The sequence below is a fragment of the Xenopus tropicalis genome, chromosome 8 (genome assembly GCF_000004195.4).
Source record: "Xenopus tropicalis strain Nigerian chromosome 8, UCB_Xtro_10.0, whole genome shotgun sequence".
NCBI classification, from domain to species: Eukaryota; Metazoa; Chordata; class Amphibia; order Anura; family Pipidae; genus Xenopus; species Xenopus tropicalis.
Window position 1 is genome coordinate 11,207,195 of NC_030684.2, and position 18,878 is coordinate 11,226,072.

An 18,878-nucleotide genomic window follows, 5' to 3' on the forward strand; every position below is an offset into this window, starting at 1 on the left:
GCAATTCAAGCAGTGGGCTGAATCAAAACACCTACGCATAACAGTATTTAGTGTGTGTTGCACAAATGCCGAACCGTTAATAATTGTTAATTTAATGCAATAAATGTTAATATGCCACACATCACATGTACATGTAAGAATCAGGAGAGCCCATGTTTCACTCACTGTAAAATAATTCTGACAAAAGCTCCCTGTTACCATAGCATTTGCCCTGTCAGGGAGTCTGAGTATTCCGTATATATATGTGTTTGTATGTATTTATGTATATATAGATATTTAGCAGCGGGAAGGCCATATGCACTATGACTATATTTAGCAGTCTGACCTAACGCTTCCAGTCATGTAATATTCATGGGGTGTCTCTCCATTTCCCAGACTCTCTCTGCTTCATATCTCATATATAAATGATTGCACGGGGGGGAGAGATTATGTCTCCTAACCAGCTCCAGCAGTTTCCATGGATACACAGAGGGGCCCTAGAACGGATTCCCCGAATGCTACAGGTTCTCCTTGGCTTTCCGAACATCTGTCAGCCAAGCCGGGTCTGCCCTTGCACATCATCCACTCCGTCGGGCAAAAGGTGCCTTATATTGGCCCTCAGGGGCCCAGAGGAGCGCATTGTAACAGGTGCACCCGTGCTCATGAAAGCCCCCTGTGGTCAGATAGGGAGAAGCACCGGCCATTGACCCAGCTTTTGGAAATCCTTTTTTATATATATATATATATATATATATATATATATATAGTGGTTGCCCCTACCACTAGGTGTTGGGGCAACAAAACTCTACAAATCTGCCCCTATTCCATTAGCCTTTAGGGCGAAGACACACGGGGCGATTAGTCGGCATTAGTCGCAACTCTACAAATCTGCCCCTAGGCCATTAGCCTTTAGGGCGAAGACACACGGGGCGATTAGTTCAACTCTACAAATCTGCCCCTATGCCATTAGCCTTTAGGGCGAAGACACGGGGCGATTAGTCGCCATTAGTCGCAACTCTACAAATCTGCCCCTATGCCATTAGCCTTTAGGGCGAGGACACACGGGGCGATTAGTCGCCATTAGTCGCAACTCTACAAATCTGCCCCTATGCCATTAGCCTTTAGGGCGAGGACACACGGGGCGATTAGTCGTGGTGACTATTTTAAAAAGTCGTGGCGACTAATGGGCACATGTGCAAATGGCGCGATTGGTCGCAGTGACGTATATATATACCTGCGGCCGCTAAATTACCATGATTGGTCGCTGCAACTCCATTTTTAAAAGTTGTGTGTGTCTTTGCCCTTATAATGGCCCTCTGTGAATTACCCCCCACAAAGCCCCCCAGCTTACTCTCCCCCTATTAGATTACCCATGATTGCAATACAGATCTGTGTTTGATTTAGCAGCACATTCGGGGGCCCCCTCCTTGGGTTTCCAGCCATTACTCAGCTTAACCTGAGATGCACGGCTAATGGCATCAAGCATCTGTCAGACTTCTCTGTGCCCCCGTGGGGATTCCGCTCTTATCCTCACTGTGTGGGGGCGGAACTAGCAGACCCTGTGACCGCTGGGAGGCCGGGGAATTAGAGGCAGCTCAGCCTCTGACTCTGTTTCAATGTGGGTTCATGGACAATATCTAACTATAATGTAAAGCCTAGGCTGTTATTATGAACCCCACATTTAGCACCTACCCAGTGTGGAGATTGTAAGTACCCCCAAAGAGAGTTCTGTTTACCATCTAGAATCCTCCACCAATAGAGCAGTTCAAGTGGAGGATGCTGGGTAACTCCAGAAATGGAGATGAAGCATTGAGGGTATGACCAATCTTGGCAGAGGCGGCCATAGTTAGTATCTCCAACAAGCCAGACCTAGCTACCTACCAGAGTCCTGCTCCACTGAGCCATAGAAGTGAAGGATTGTGGGTATGATCTATCTTGGCAGAGGAGCCACAAGTTAAGGGTTGTGGGTATGATCTATCTTGGCAGAGGAGCCACAGAAGTGAAGGATTGTGGGTATGATCTATCTTGGCAGAGGAGCCACAGAAGTGAAGGATTGTGGGTATGGCCTATCTTGGCAGAAGTGAAGGATTGTGGGTATGATCTATCTTGGCAGAGGAGCCACAGAAGTTAAGGGTTGTGGGTATGGCCTATCTTGGCAGAAGTGAAGGATTGTGGGTATGATCTATCTTGGCAGAGGAGCCACAGAAGTGAAGGATTGTGGGTATGATCTATCTTGGCAGAGGAGCCACAGAAGTGAAGGATTGTGGGTATGGCCTATCTTGGCAGAAGTGAAGGATTGTGGGTATGATCTATCTTGGCAGAGGAGCCACAGAAGTGAAGGATTGTGGGTATGATCTATCTTGGCAGAGGAGCCACAGAAGTGAAGGATTGTGGGTATGATCTATCTTGGCAGAGGAGCCACAGAAGTGAAGGATTGTGGGTATGATCTATCTTGGCAGAGGAGCCACAGAAGTTAAGGATTGTGGGTATGGCCTATCTTGGCAGAAGTGAAGGATTGTGGGTATAATCTATCTTGGCAGAGGAGCCACAGAAGTTAAGGATTGTGGGTATGGCCTATCTTGGCAGAAGTGAAGGATTGTGGGTATAATCTATCTTGGCAGAGGAGCCACAGAAGTGAAGGATTGTGGGTATGACCTATCTTGGCAGAGGAGCCACAGAAGTTAAGGATTGTGGGTATGATCTACCATGGCAGAGAGAATCTTCAGCAAGCATGCCAAATCTAGCTTCTTTCCAGAATCCTCCACCAATGAGCAACAGAAGTGAAGGATTGTGGGTATGATCTTGGCAGAGATGGCCATTGCAAGTAACAAAAAAGCCACATAATGGCTACACGGACATATGGCACTTATTACACCCATGGAATGAAGGCATTTTACACCTGGGGGATATTAAACCTTGTATCCCTGTTGGGTTCTGATAAGGAGCAATGTGGGTTCTGGGACTGCTGAGCCCTGTAACACCCAGCAGGTCTGGCACTGAGCTGTATGTAACCTGTCTGTATTATAGCTGGAATGTTCTGGGCTTGGGCCCTATCACAGGTGGAGGATGTGCGTGCCATATTTGCAGAACAAATTGAAATATATATATATACACACTATTGCCAGTTGCTAATAATATAGTCTATACAGAAGGCAAGGTTCTCTCCTTAGTAATTGGCACCCCAGGCACATTTGCAGGCTCTTTACTCTCCCCTGGGGCCCCTTGGGATTCGTACCCATGGTACTGATGCTTGTAAATGGGTGGGGGGAGATACTCCTTTAAATAGCCGAGTGCTTTATGGATGGAGGAGGGGGCCAGTTAGGATATTTAATACTGCCAATTAAAAGAGACACTCCCTAGTGCCTGCCCTTTTTTTTTTTTCCCCCCACTCTCGCCTTGAGCCATAAAATCATTTGTATATCTGCACCTCCGGTTCCTTTGCCCCCATGGCTGTTGGAGCCGGTGCCGCTCCTGGGGTTCTGCTGCTGGGCTCATTGATCAGCCTGTAAGGAGGGCCATTGCCAGGACATGCACTGCTATGTGTCCCTGCTGCCACTGGGTCTGTGCAGATGTTATTGGTTTCTCTCCAGCTTCCCCCCCCCCCTCCTTCCTCCTGCTGTCCCCTCCCTGCTTGCATGGCTTTTGTAGTTGCACAGCGATGCCCTAAACACTCGCATTCCGTCCCTGTCGCTGTCCGTCACAGTGCCACCAAGAGCCTGGAAGCGACACAGGAGCCCCATTTACAGACCAGCCCCCCCCCCTGTGGCTCTGCTGCACTGACTGGGGCACATATTGCATGGAGGATCCTTTACCCATAGATCACAGAGGTCATTGGTGAATTGGAGATGGACGGTCAGTTGTGTGCGGCCCCCCTTCCTGCCGCCCCCCTCCCATGCTCCTTAAGGTGAGACAAGGACAGCACCGGCTCTACTGGAGGCCACACAATGGAGATAGTGCCCTTTAATCATTGCTTCCTGCTGATGAGCGGACTGGGTTGCTGCTGATGCCCCCCCCATAGAAGAGGTTCCTGTTGGTTCCGGGTTCCTGTTCCCCCTTTTATACTGGCAGGTTCCATTTTCTCTCCTTTCCTGGATTTGTGGATGGTGCCTCCTGTCGTGCCCGTTCCTCAGCGCTGGCTGTGGATATGCATTTGAATAGCCGGAATCTGCTCGTGCCACCTGCTAGCGCTCGCGTGGTCCCCCAGCTTTCCAAGGAAGTGGCCCTTCAGCATCCAGCGTCGGAATGGAACGCAGGCCGGCGGAACACACTGTGGAGTATTTGGTGCTGGGAGAAGCCTGTTAGTGGAACGTGCTGGGATTGAAGGCGCCTTTGCCCCAAAGAACCCCCATCCCCTAGAATCTGGCACCCCCCGGCACAGGATCATTTCTCAGGGTGCAGAGAGGGATGCGGCACAAAGTATAATGATGATGATTGATACTCAGGTAAGAACCGTAGGATTTCCCTCACATACCCAAACTGCTCAGGGTGCCTTTGTTGTATTAATGATCTGTCTCTTGGCTTTCCTGCTGCTTGCCATATGTATCTTTATTCTATAGATATATCTACTATATCTATTTCTGTCTGTCTGTCTTATATGTGTGTCTATTCATGCAGCTATCTGCCTGTTATACACATCTCCCTGTATTTATATATAATATATCTATCTTACTGTCTGTTGTTCTATCATCCAGCAGTCCATCTGTCTTATCTATGTGTCTGTCTAGTTATCTATCAACTTCTGTCTATCTGTTAATCTACCATCTATCTGTTTTATCTATGTATAGGCTATATGTCTGTCTTTCTGACTATCTATCTATCATCCCTCTATCTATCTATCATCTATTAGTTGATCTACCATCTATCTGTTTTATCTTTGTATAGACTAATCTATCTATTTAGCTTGCATAGACTATCTAATCTATCTATCTATCTATCTGGTATCTATCAGTTGATCTACCACCTATCTGTTTTATTTATGTACAGGCTATCTGTCTGTCTATCTATCATCTGTCCATCTATGCATCTGTTTCTGTGTGTGTGTATATATATATATATATATATATATATTTATATTTAGTCTAATTGTCTATCTAGCCACATCTCAGCCTAGTTGTATTTATAGGGCTGTCTATCTATCTGTTTGTCTACGTGAGTGTATAATTCTACCTGTCTGTATCTAGCTATATATCTGTATGTCTGTCTCTCTATCTGTCTGTATCTATGTATCCCTCTAATCTATCCATATGGCTATCTATCTGTGTCAATCCATCTGCCCTCGCTATTAACTATTAATATCTTTTTTCCCTGCCAGCTACAGTAGAACTATAATTCCCAGCATTCTCCAAGCTAGCAGGAATGCTGGGAATTTTACTGCTACAACAGCTGTAGTGCAGCAGGTTTTCTATCCCTGTGACTCTCCTGTAAGAGCCTAAAATAATAATAAGGGTATCAAACCATAGGCCGAGGGCCTGGAAATGGCCCCTAAACTGATTTCTTTGCATTACATGGCCATGTCCATAGGGTTATACTGTATAGGGGACCTTTATATACATCATATATACATTGTATATTCTATATTTATGAGGCCACACTGTGTGAGTATCTATTACCATGACAGAAGGAAGGGAATAAAAAGTCAGCTGTGGGAAGCTGGCAGATAAATCCAGCAAAACAACCTTGTCTGCAGAGCTTACAATCCGTTAATTTAGTATAACACTGTTTGTAGAGAGAAAGGTGGACGCCTGGGTGCCAGATGCATCGCAGAAATTGACTTTAATAGCCGCTATCCTGTCATAGGGTTGCTCTGATGTGGTAACATGACTTCATTATTTCGCCATAACTCATGGGCGCCGGTTATGCCCTATAGGCAACTCCGATATGAGTGATGGATGGTGCATCTGTGCTTGGAGACAGTTATTTATTCTGCGTGCAAAAAGTAGCTCTGTGAGTCCCAATGAAACTAAGTGCGTAGAGCGTGCTCTTACATAATAACCCCCCCGGTCAGTCTGTGCCAAGTCTGCCATCGATCGTCAGCTCTATCGCTCCCTAGATACTGGAATCTTGATGTCCAATACACAGAGGATGAAATCCTGCCTAGAGGTATTTGGCACAGTCGTGTTACCTGTCTCGGTGTTACCTGTCTCGGTGGGGCGGAGCTATCTGAGAAGTAGGCGGAGTATAATGCCAGGCTTATGGGACCTAACCCACCCCAGTAGCTCATCTTTTACTGACTGTATCCGTTCCTGTAACTAAGTACCCCACTTCTCATAAACGGGACACTTGTTGCACCCCTATCCTGCTTATTGCTAATAAGCCGTTCAGCATTCAGAGGGGCACTTTTACTTACCCCACAGGGAGTATTGCACCCCATACACAGAGCATTGGCACTGTTACATCTGCACTGTGTGTCCGGATAAAAATCCCAAGGAGCAGGGGCAGAGATGCCCAGTACCTACCCCCTGCCTTTGGCAAGGGGTAGGTAAGTACTCTCCCCACTGTAGATTGTAAGCTGTTTTACTTTACCTCTTGTATCGGTTATTGATTGCTTTATATGTTACTCTGTATGTCCAATTTATGAAACCCACTTATTGTACAGCGCTACGGGGTATGTTGGCGCTTTATAAATAAATGTTAATAATGACTCTCAAGCTAGGGGGCATCCAAGGGGGACACTCACATACCCCCCACCACCTTGGGTGAAGACAGACAGAGCTACTTAGTAGCAGCTACTTGTCACAGTTACTAAACCCCAGAAAATCCCCTGCCATAGACAATACTGAGAATTTCCGCTGCTAAAACACACATAGAGACAGTTATCAGTAAATCAGCATTTGACTATTTTAGTAGCTGTGACAAGTAGCTGCTACTAGTAGTTCTGTGTGTCTTCACACTTAGGGTGAAGACACACAGAGCTACTTAGTAGCAGCTACTTGTTACAGCTACTAAACAACAGAAAATGACCTGCCATTAACAGTACTGTGAATTGCCTCTGGTAATACACACATAGAGAAAATTATCAGTAAAAGATCAGCATTGACTATTTTAGTAGCTGTGACAAGTAGCTGCTACTAGTAGCTCCGTGTGTTTTCACAGACACACAGAGCTACTTCGTAGCAGCTACTTGTCATGGCTACTAAACAACAGAAAATGCCCTGCCATAGACAATACTGAGAATTCCCTCTGCTAAACACACATAGAGACAGTTATCAGTAATTGATCTGTATTGTCTATTTTAGTAGCCGTGACAAGTAGCTGCTACTAGTAGCTCCGTGTGTCTTCACACTTAGGGTGAAGACTCACAGAGCTACTTAGTAGCAGCTACTTGTAACAGCTACTAAACAACAGAAAATGACCTGCCATTAACAGTACTGAGAATTGCCTCTGGTAATACACATAGAGACAGTTATCAGTAAAAGATCAGCATTGACTATTTTAGTAGCCGTGACAAGTAGCTGCTACTAGTAGCTCCATGTGTCTTCACCCTTATACATACAGTGCCTGAGTGCTCTTTGCTCCTTTTTTTTTTTCCCAAGGGCTTTTGTATCTGCTCTGAAAGGGACGGGGCAATTTCTCCTTTTTTTAGTCTTCTGTAAAGGAAGCATTAGGGTCAAATGTCGGTAACAGATCCGGTTCCACCTGCTGCTGGGTGTCACTAACAGAACTAATGGCACCTGCCTGCCGTTGGAGGATGTAGTAGATTAATCATTTATAGACATTGTAAAGCTGATCTTTGACCCACAACTCCCAGCACCTGTAATACGGCCCCAGATATAGTGCTAGTATGCCCAGAAGGGTTTATCTAACATACATACACAGTACTGTATTAGGGTGAAGACACACGGAGCTACTAGTAGCAGCTACTTGTCACGGCTACTAAAACAGACAATGCTGATCATTTACTGATAATTGTCTCTACATGTGTTTTAGCAGAGGCAATTCTCAGTATTGTCTATGGCAGGGGATTTTCTGGGGTTTAGTAGCCTAGAAAAAGTAGCAGCTACTAGTAGCCCAGTGTGTCTTCACCCTTAAGGTGGCCATACACGGGCCGATTTAAACTGCCGATTCAAGTCCTTTAGACCAATTTGGCAGCTGAAAATCATCCAGGTGTCAGGTTTGATATTTAAAGGTGGCCATACATGGGCAGATTTAAGCTGCCGATTCAGGTCCTTCTATTTGGCAGCTTATCTACCTGTGTATGAGGCCCTCCGATAGGCCTCCACAACTGATATCTGGCCAAAAATTGGCCAAGTGTCGATCAGGGAGGCTTGATTTTTGTGTGGGATCATGGGCCACGTAGACTCATTAAAGCTACCGCTTCAACTTTTCATATCCACTACATTGTAATGCTGTTGTTTGGTCCTAGGGCCAAAAGATCACATCAGCACAATATCGTTCTCCCAAGGTGGGAATATTGGGGGAAAGAATTGCTCGTTTGGCGACTTTTGCCAGAGGAGCGAATCTTAGCATGTATGGGCACCTTATGTCAGATTGGGGATCGCATTCGCTCACTAGTCCTCGCCCTGATCGCTCCAATCTCCATTGTTGGGATTCAGTTGTTTGGCCCTAGGTCCAAACTATCAAATTATCCCAATATCGCCCGCCTTAGGTGGACATATTGGAGAAAGATCCTCTTGTTTGGCGATCTCGCCAAACAAGCAAATCTTATAATGCATGGACAGCTTTAGTAATAAAGAGTTTCTTAATATGAACACCCAGGCCTCTCCTTCTATTTCTGCCTTAATCCTTTGGGAATCCATATTGGCCACCTTTAGTAATAGTTTCTTCATATGCACACCCAGGCCTTTCCTTCTATTTCCGCCTTAATCCTTTGGGAATCCATATTGGCCACCTTTAGTAATAGTTTCTTCATATGCACACCCAGGCCTCTCCTTCTATTTCCGCCTTAATCCTTTGGGAATCCATATTGGCCACCTTTAGTAATAGTTCCTTCATATGCACACCCAGGCCTCTCCTTCTATTTCCGCCTGGATCCTTTGGGAATCCATATTGGCCACCTTTAGTAATAGTTCCTTCATATGCACACCCAGGCCTCTCCTTCTATTTCTACCCGGATCCTTTGGGAATTCATATTGGCCACCTTTAGTCACATTTGTCTTTATGTAAAGGAATTCCTGCACTGTAACCTAGAGAGGCGTTCATAGACTAAAGCAGAAGCATGGGAAAGTAAGAAAGCTTAGCTGCAGCGGATTAAACAAAACTATCGCAAGATACTCTTGGATACCCAGATCTCTTGCATAATAACACATTGTAATAGAGTTATTACCAGTTAAAGGGTAATACATTGAATATATATTAAAGGGGAAACGACCCCTAAAACAATTCCGTTCCTCTCCTTTCCCACCCCGTTTCAGAAAATTGGCCAGAAAGCCTAATAGAAATGCGATTATCTCATCGGCCTCGTGCACCAGAGCCTACGCTGCTGTGTTTCCAGGCACGTTTCCCCTGAATGTGTTGTAACGCCCTCGTGTTTGTGCCCGTTTCAGTACGGCGCAGGGCTCGGCTATTCTCAGAGCGTTAGAAAGTACGGGGGATGTAAACGCCTGCAGCTGGCAGCTGGAAAGGTTGTATCGAGGATGGCACAGCAGGTGGCGCCAAAATATTGAATAATAGACGCCGGAAAGCCCTAGTAGTAGTTCCCAGTAGCTAACGCCATGCTTTCAGCAGTTATCTAGTTGCTAGAGCCCAAATGACCTTAGCAACCAGGGAGTTGTTTGAATGAGAAACTCGTAAATGAATAGGAGAGGGCCTAAATAGAAAGATAAGTAATAAAAAGTAACAATAACAATTAAACTGTAGCCTCACAGAGCAATAGGTTTTTTGGTTGCGTTTGGGGGTTGCTGGGGTCAGTGACCCCCATTTGAAAGCTCCAAACATTGTCGGACTGGGCACTGGGAAAAAACCCGGTGGGCCCCGGCGGCCCAGGCACGATCCTTGCCGGCGCAACTTATGCATGCTCGGGAGAGGACGTCGGGCGGGGGACCCTGCAGGGGGTTAGGGAGGCCCAGCGGGGGGTTAGGGGGTGCAGGGGACATGGCCAGCGGGGGCCCCTGTGGGGGGGTGCGGGGGACGCGGCCGGCTGGGAGCCCCTGTGGGGGGTGAGGGGTGCAGGGGACGTGGCCGGCTGGGGGCCCCTACAGGGGGCTAGGAAGGCTCAGCAGGGGGTGCAGGACACACGGCCAGCGGGGGCCCTTGCAGGGGGTTAGGGAGGCTCAGCGGGGGGTTAGGGGGTGCAGGGGATTCGGCCGGCTGTGGCCCCTTCGGGGGTTAGGGGGTGTGGGGGATGTGACCGGCAGGGGCCCCTGCAGGGGGTTAGGGAGGTTCAGCTGGGGGTTAGGGGGTGCGGGGGACACGGCCGGCGGGGGCCTAGAGCGGCAGCCCCAGTGGGCCCTGCACCCCCCAGTCCAACCCTGGCTGCAAAGAGTTAGAAGGCGGCGGCAAATGAATCAAAAACTATAAAAAGTAAACAATGAGAACCAATCCCCCCCCCTTAAATAAACAAATAAAGTGTTCGGGTACACAGCCGTCCTGACTCGCTTTATGGCAGTGAGTTCTAGTCTTGGATTTCTGTGTGAAAGTGAGAGCAGAAAGCTAAGGAAGGCAGAGCAAACTAAACTACTGCATTTTTCATGCAAGCACAAATGTATTCTCTCTCCTGGATGTCTCTTCCATAGATAGCAATGATACAAAAAAAATTAGGGACAGTTATTAAAGGGATATTGTACTAACCGGGAATATATCCCTAGATCCTCAGGGTTTGATTAGCTAAGCATAACCAGCCTACCCCTGTGCCTGGGAGATGCATCGTTTTGTAGTTGTTGCTTGGGAAGCCCAAACAAGCGTGCTGCCATTTTTTTCTTAATAATGTGACCACCAGAGGGCAGTTGAGGAACAATCATGGCTGCCCCCGCCGATAGGCATAAACCCAGATACACTCACTTGTGTGTTTTATAGACAACCAAAATGAATATTTATTGCTTTTAAAACATATTTTTCCATAAAAAAACGAGACGTTTCAATTGGAAAGCAAAACGCCACTAAATCTATTTAAAGGGGAACTTTGCCTTTACATTATCTTTTATTAAAACCTATTCTAAGCAACTGTTCAATTAGTTTTCATTATTTACTATAATTATTAGCCTTTTTTCTGGTCATTCCAGGCCACAACTAAAATGCTGTGTGGTCGTCAGGGGTCAATGACCCTAGCAACCAATAAATAGATTGACCACAAGACTTCTAGCTTTCTGCAGGTCATTTTTCAATAGGCTTTCTGGGCTGTTAGGGAAGCTAACCCCTAGCAACCTATAAAATACTATAGCTACTAGCAGTTTTTTTTTGGGGGGGGGGGAAAGGGATTATTCGCTATTTTGCCTTTAGATTTATTTTTCTAAAAGATCTTTTATTTCCAATAGAAAACGAGAGATATACAATTCCTCAGAGTATGACGCACGTAACCGCCGTCGCCCACATGGATTTTTATTTATTTTTTTCTGGCCATACAAGAAGTTAAGGGGTTAATTTTCCCCAGCGTCGAGTTACAGCGCTGATGGGAAAAGGTCTTGGCTCGGCAGAAAGTAGGTCACAAGTGAGAAAGGGCTCATTGGAGCAACAAAGGGAGCTGCTTCTTCATGTCTGCGAAATGTATCCCCTTACCCAGAGTTCTGTGAGGCACTGAAACAATGTGCAGTGTTCAGTAAATTAAATTATAGCTAGGCAGTTTTGTAATTCTGCACTGATCCTATCTGATCCATTGTAAGCAGCAGTCCTGCCCTGCTTTATGGCTGAGATTCTAGCTATCTGTATAACAGAGCATTCTGTCACAGTGGCACAGATCCTATCTGATCCCCCCATTGTAAGCAGCAGTCCTGCCCTGCTTTATGGCTGAGATTCTAGCTATCTGTATAACAGAGCATTCTGTCACAGTGGCACAGATCCTATCTGATCCCCCATTGTAAGCAGCAGTCCTGCCCTGCTTTATGGCTGAGATTCTAGCTATCTGTATAACAGAGCATTCTGTCACAGTGGCACAGATCCTATCTGATCCCCCCATTGTAAGCAGCAGTCCTGCCCTGCTTTATGGCTGAGATCCCAGCTATCTTTATATAGCTTTTGGGCCCCTTAGGGCAATGACACACGAGGAGTAAATGGCCCCGGAATACTGTTTAGCTTAAGTTGAATGGAGAACCTTAGGAAGCTTACGCCTTTATCTACAACACAAGATATCTACTCCCATTGCTCTTTGTCAAAACAATATAATAAATGAGTTATTCTAAGTTATGATTCCCCCCCAACCACCCGCCTCCTGCTCACTAGAGAGAGACAGTTTCACCCCAAACAATATTTTTCTCTTATCTCTGTGGATAAATAAAGCTTTCCCCCCTCATCTGTAACACAAAAAATAGTAAAAAGAGCACAATTCATTTCACGCCTTCACCCTTGTTATATCAAAAGGAACACCTCCCCTCCTAATCCCTATGGAATGGTCCTTCCTGTTATTGTGAGGCAGGAAGTGAGATGAATAGGTCAGTGCCAAATATAAAGGGAGGGGGGGTACAGAGTAGATAGATCTCTTTTAGCAGAGAATTAAAGGGAAAGTATTGCATTTGTAGCTGACGTTGCTTTTCTTTAGTTTAGGTTTTAACCTTCAAAGGCAAAAGGAGAAGCTTTCACCTTTCTGCAAGATGTTTTCACATCAGAGAGATTTCATTAACACGGGGGTGCAAAGATTTGTGGGCAATGGCAGGGCTGCGGCGGAAACAGAAATACCCATAATAGATTGAAAAGAAATCAGTTATAGAATGGTCTTAATGAATGAGTTTTCCTTGCGTACATATGGACAGACAAGCCCAGTGAGGGATGATAGCAGCAGTGTCACTGAGTGTAGTTTCCTCTCCCGGTGTTATTGTTGGTGCATAACCTTGTCCTTTCGCCTTTTCTCGTGCGTTTTTGTGGTGTCTGTCGCCACATCTTTCCCGTGTAGTGCGGCGGATGCGGAGTTTCCTGAGACGTGGGAAGGTCAAGGGAGGCAGTTAAGTTATTTATTGTATGTGCGTCCTGCTAAAACAAAAGAAACTGTCAAATATTAGGTCCATAGATAAGGAAGGATCTGCCACTTATCCACAAACAGGGCCCACCTTGTGCACTTCACCAGTGATGGATTCCGCAGGGCTGCATAGAGGGCAACTGCACAGGGACCCGCAGAGCAACAGGGCAAGATGGAGATAAACGATAAGATGGAACAGTAGGACGAGGTGGAGATGGAAAGGCGAGATGGAGACAGTAGGGCATGATGGAGACTGTAGGGCAAGATGGAGATAAACAATAAGATGGAACAGTAGGATGAGATGGAAATGGAAAGGCGAGATGGAGACAGTAGGGCATGATGGAGACAGTAGGGCAAGATGGAGATAAACAATAAGATGGAACAGTAGGACGAGGTGGAGATGGAAAGGCGAGATGGAGACAGTAGGGCATGATGGAGACTGTAGGGCAAGATGGAGATAAACAATAAGATGGAACAGTAGGATGAGATGGAAATGGAAAGGCGAGATGGAGACAGTAAGGCATGATGGAGACAGTAGGGCAAGATGGAGATAAACAATAAGATGGAACAGTAGGATGAGATGGAAATGGAAAGGCGAGATGGAGACAGTAGGGCATGATGGAGACTGTAGGGCAAGATGGAGATAAACAATAAGATGGAACAGTAGGACGAGATGGAAATGGAAAGGCGAGATGGAGACAGTAAGGCATGATGGAGACTGTAGGGCAAGATGGAGATAAACAATAAGATGGAACAGTAGGATGAGATGGAAATGGAAAGGCGAGATGGAGACAGTAGGGCATGATGGAGATAAACAATAAGATGGAACAGTAGGACGAGATGGAAATGGAAAGGCGAGATGGAGACAGTAAGGCATGATGGAGACTGTAGGGCAAGATGGAGATAAACAATAAGATGGAACAGTAGGATGAGATGGAAATGGAAAGGCGAGATGGAGACAGTAGGGCATGATGGAGACTGTAGGGCAAGATGGAGATAAACAATAAGATGGAACAGTAGGATGAGATGGAAATGGAAAGGCGAGATGGTAACGGTAGGGCAAGATGGAGACAGTAGGGCAAGATGGAGACAGTAGGCAAGATGGCGACAGTAGGGGAAGATGGCGACAGTAGGGCATGATGGAGACAGTAGGAAAAGATAAAGGCGAGATGGTTACAGTAGGGCAAGATAGAGACAGAAAGGCAAAATGGTTACAGTAGGACAAGATGGAGATGGAAAGGGTGAGATGGTTACAGTAGGGCAAGATGGAGATGGAAAGGCGAGATGGTTACAGTAGGGCGAGATGGTTACAATAGGGCAAGATGAAGACAGTAAGCCAAGTCTGCAATTTTAGAACAAGGTAGAGACAGTAGGCTAAGACAGAAACAATAGGTCATGTTCAGTGAAAGTATGGCAAGCTAGGGGCAGTAGAGCAAGATGACAACTGTAGGACAAGATGGAGATAGAATGAGAAGATGGAAACAGTAGGATAAAGATGGAGACAGCAGGACACAAACAGAGACAGTAGGAGAAGATGGCAACAGTATGACAATATGGAGACGTAGGGCTTGATGACGACAATGAGGCATGATGATGAGAGTAGGGAAAGATAAAGACAGTAGGACAATATGGATGTTGTAGTGGAAGATGGGGACTGCAGGGTCAGATGGTGACAGTAGAACAACATGGAGACATTAGTTAAAGACAGAGACAGTAGGACAGCAGATTGGCAACTGTAAGACAAGGTCGAACCATAAGGCTAGATGGAGGTAACCGTAAGACAATAAGTTCAAGATGGAGATAGTAGGACAAGATATAAACTGTAGGGCATGTTCTCCTATAATTATTGGCGTGAGGTATAAGCAACTGGTGACAATAAATGTGGAAAGAGTGAAGGTGTAATAGGGCAGACAATGAGTCCCATGGTGAGTGAGTATTGATGAGTGTCAATACCTTGGGGTAGACAAAAATATGCACAAAACGTACATGGAACAAGAATTTTATAGATCAGTACACAAACTGAATGGGTTTTGACCACTGACTGAGAGACCTGGTGATGCAACAATATAGCCCCACCTTCAAACCTGGTCATGTGGTTGTATGACCTCATCAGTGTGTAGGTTCTGCTGTATTGTATTTGCTCCACCCTAACTTGGCCAGGCCATTCATATGGTCTATAGAGACACATGGTATGCAAAGAATTTCTCCCCTCGGGGTAACTGAGTATGAGCTGTCCCCAAGGTGACAGCACTGTCAAAGCCTTGGGTGCGCGGCAGAAAAGGTCAGGTCCCAGCTACGGTGACGCGAGTCTCGGGTACATCGATGACGTTCCTCAAACCCTTAATATTAGCTGAGGCTTAAGGCACTACTATCTCTATTGTCAGTGTCCTTTCCTTTGTGACGGTGCCAGTCATAAATAGCAATCTGGGGAGGCCGGGCTGTCCAACTGCAGCCTGAGGCTTTGCCAGTCACTAGGTTACCGTGCCAGAGGGGCCATTACCTTTAATTGTTCTTTTAAGTGACAGTGTCCTTTAAACTGTACTCCTTTTACTTTGCCTTGGCTTCTTTAAGGAATGTCTGATTCTCATTTTTATAAATTATTCCCTTTTCTCTGTAATAATAAAACAGTACCTGTACTTGATCCCAACTAAGATATAATTACCCCTTATTGGGGGCAGAACAGCCCTATTGGGTTTATTTAATGGTTAAATGATTCCCTTTTCTCTGTAATAATAAAACAGTACCTGTACTTGATCCCAACTAAGATATAATTACCCCTTATTGGGGCAGAACAGCCCTATTGGGTTTATTTCATGGTTAAATGATTCCCTTTTCTCTGTAATAATAAAACAGTACCTGTACTTGATCCCAACTAAGATATAATTACCCCTTATTGGGGCAGAACAGCCCTATTGGGTTTATTTCATGTTATGTTCAAGTTGTGGGTATCCAAATTACGGAAAGATCCCTTATCCGGAAAACTCCAGGTCCTGAGCATTCTGGGTAACAGGTCCCATACCTGTATTTAATGCCTCAGAGTGAGTAATTATCACTAAAGAAATCATTGTTTGTCTCCTCATCACTGAACAGCGGTCCTGTCCTGCTTTATGGCTGAGATTCTAGCTATCTGTATAACAGACCATTCTGTCACAGTGGCACAGATCCTATCTGATCCCCCCCATTGTAAGCAGCAGTCCTGCCCTGCTTTATGGCTGAGATTCTAGCTATCTGTATAACAGAGCATTCTGTCACAGTGGCACAGATCCTATCTGATCCCCCCCATTGTAAGCAGCAGTCCTGCCCTGCTTTATGGCTGAGATTCTAGCTATCTGTATAACAGAGCATTCTGTCACAGTGTCACAGATCCAATCTGATCCCCCCCATTGTAAGCAGCAGTCCTGCCCTGCTTTATGGCTGAGATTCTAGCTATCTGTATAACAGAGCATTCTGTCACAGTGTCACAGATCCAATCTGATCCCCCCCATTGTAAGCAGCAGTCCTGCCCTGCTTTATTTTTTTTTTTTAAAGATTTTCTTTATTACAGATTTTCAGAAAACAACATTTACTGGAAAAAGAGGAAAGAAGAAAGAAAGGGGACAGAGGGTTGGGGCTATGAACAGTGCCCCTGGGTGTTAGTGGGGGGGTGTAGTGAGGGGGGGGTGTGGTGGGCTTCCTTCGATGTCTTGTAAGTTTGTATTTATTCAGGTTTGTGCCATGGTCCTGCCCTGCTTTATGGCTGAGATTCTAGCTATCTGTATAACAGAGCATTCTGTCACAGTGGCACAGATCCTATCTGATCCCCCCATTGTAAGCAGCAGTCCTGCCCTGCTTTATGGCTGAGATTCTAGCTATCTGTATAACAGAGCATTCTGTCACAGTGGCACAGATCCTATCTGATCCCCCCATTGTAAGCAGCAGTCCTGCCCTGCTTTATGGCTGAGATTCTAGCTATCTGTATAACAGACCATTCTGTCACAGTGGCACAGATCCTATCTGATCCCCCCCATTGTAAGCAGCAGTCCTGCCCTGCTTTATGGCTGAGATTCTAGCTATCTGTATAACAGAGCATTCTGTCACAGTGGCACAGATCCTATCTGATCCCCCCATTGTAAGCAGCAGTCCTGCCCTGCTTTATGGCTGAGATTCTAGCTATCTGTATAACAGAGCATTCTGTCACAGTGTCACAGATCCAATCTGATCCCCCCCATTGTAAGCAGCAGTCCTGCCCTGCTTTATTTTTTTTTTTTTTAAAGATTTTCTTTATTACAGATTTTCAGAAAACAACATTTACTGGAAAAAGAGGAAAGAAAGGGGACAGAGGGTTGGGGCTATGAACAGTGCCCCTGGGTGTTAGTGGGGGGGTGTAGTGAGGGGGGGGTGTGGTGGGCTTCCTTCGATGTCTTGTAAGTTTGTATTTATTCAGGTTTGTGCCATGGTCCTGCCCTGCTTTATGGCTGAGATTCTAGCTATCTGTATAACAGAGCATTCTGTCACAGTGGCACAGATCCTATCTGATCCCCCCATTGTAAGCAGCAGTCCTGCCCTGCTTTATGGCTGAGATTCTAGCTATCTGTATAACAGAGCATTCTGTCACAGTGGCACAGATCCTATCTGATCCCCCCATTGTAAGCAGCAGTCCTGCCCTGCTTTATGGCTGAGATTCTAGCTATCTGTATAACAGAGCATTCTGTCACAGTGGCACAGATCCTATCTGACCCCCCCCATTGTAAGCAGTAGTCCTGCCCTGCTTTATGGCTGAGATTCTAGCTATCTGTATAACAGCATTCTGTCACAGTGACACAGATCCTATCTGATCCCCCCCATTGTAAGCAGCAGTCCTGCCCTGCTTTATGGCTGAGATTCTAGCTATCTGTATAACAGAGCATTCTGTCACAGTGGCACAGATCCTATCTGATCCCCATTGTAAGCAGCAGTCCTGCCCTGCTTTATGGCTGAGATTCTAGCTATCTGTATAACAGAGCATTCTGTCACTGTGGAACAGATCCTATCTGATCCCCCCCATTGTAAGCAGCAGTCCTGCCCTGCTTTATGGCTGAGATTCTAGCTATCTGTATAACAGAGCATTCTGTCACAGTGGCACAGATCCTATCTGATCCCCCCCCCCATTGTAAGCAGCAGTCCTGCCCTGCTTTATGGCTGAGATTCTAGCTATCTGTATAACAGAGCATTCTGTCACAGTGGCACAGATCCTATCTGATCCCCCCATTGTAAGCAGCAGTCCTGCCCTGCTTTATGGCTGAGATTCCAGCTATCTGTATAGCTACAATGCCAGCATGACCCTGATTTCAGGTTTTAGGATGGTGACCCAAGGCTAATAAAGTGTGCTATAGCTGCTAGGGGTGCTGGGAGTGGTCGGGCCGGGCCAGGTAGTTTACAGTCACAAGTCACGTTCCCTTGCTGAGTAGCCAGGCGCTTGGAGTGTTTATTTGGTTGCCAGGTTAAGTGTTTCCAAGTGTGCTCCTCGCTGCTCCTGGGCAAGGGCTGACTCAGTAGGACACGTGTGTTTGAAGGAATCCCAGCTATTTCCATTCTTACCAAGCTGATGCCAACTGGGAGGATTGCTAGCAATGCTGTGATATTTCCCAACACGCGGCAGCAGGAGTAGCCGGCCAGGGTTACGGCTGGGGCCCCCTCTCCTTCTATTGGCACAGAGAGCCCTTTGTGAGCTGCACCGGCTGGCTGGGAGCGGGACACCCACATATCGAATATATAATATATAGAATAAAAACGTTTCTCTGTTTGGGCCTCTGGGGCCACCTTCCATAGTCCCCGGGGCCCTGAGTTCAAAACCAATTAGGCCCCAGAATATCAGCAGGGG

General features: G+C 46.1%; 1 protein-coding gene across 1 annotated transcript in view; it reads left to right on the forward strand.

The window, feature by feature from the left end:
- Positions 1 to 3,448: 3,448 nt before the first annotated feature.
- Positions 3,449 to 18,878, forward strand: part of ralgds (ral guanine nucleotide dissociation stimulator) — a 109,422-nt gene continuing 93,992 nt past the window's right edge. Inside the window, exon 1 of the mRNA XM_012967952.3 lies at positions 3,449 to 4,421. Within this exon, the coding sequence (XP_012823406.1) occupies positions 4,401 to 4,421 (21 nt within the window). The 5' untranslated portion in view covers positions 3,449 to 4,400. The remainder of the gene's footprint in view (positions 4,422 to 18,878) is intronic.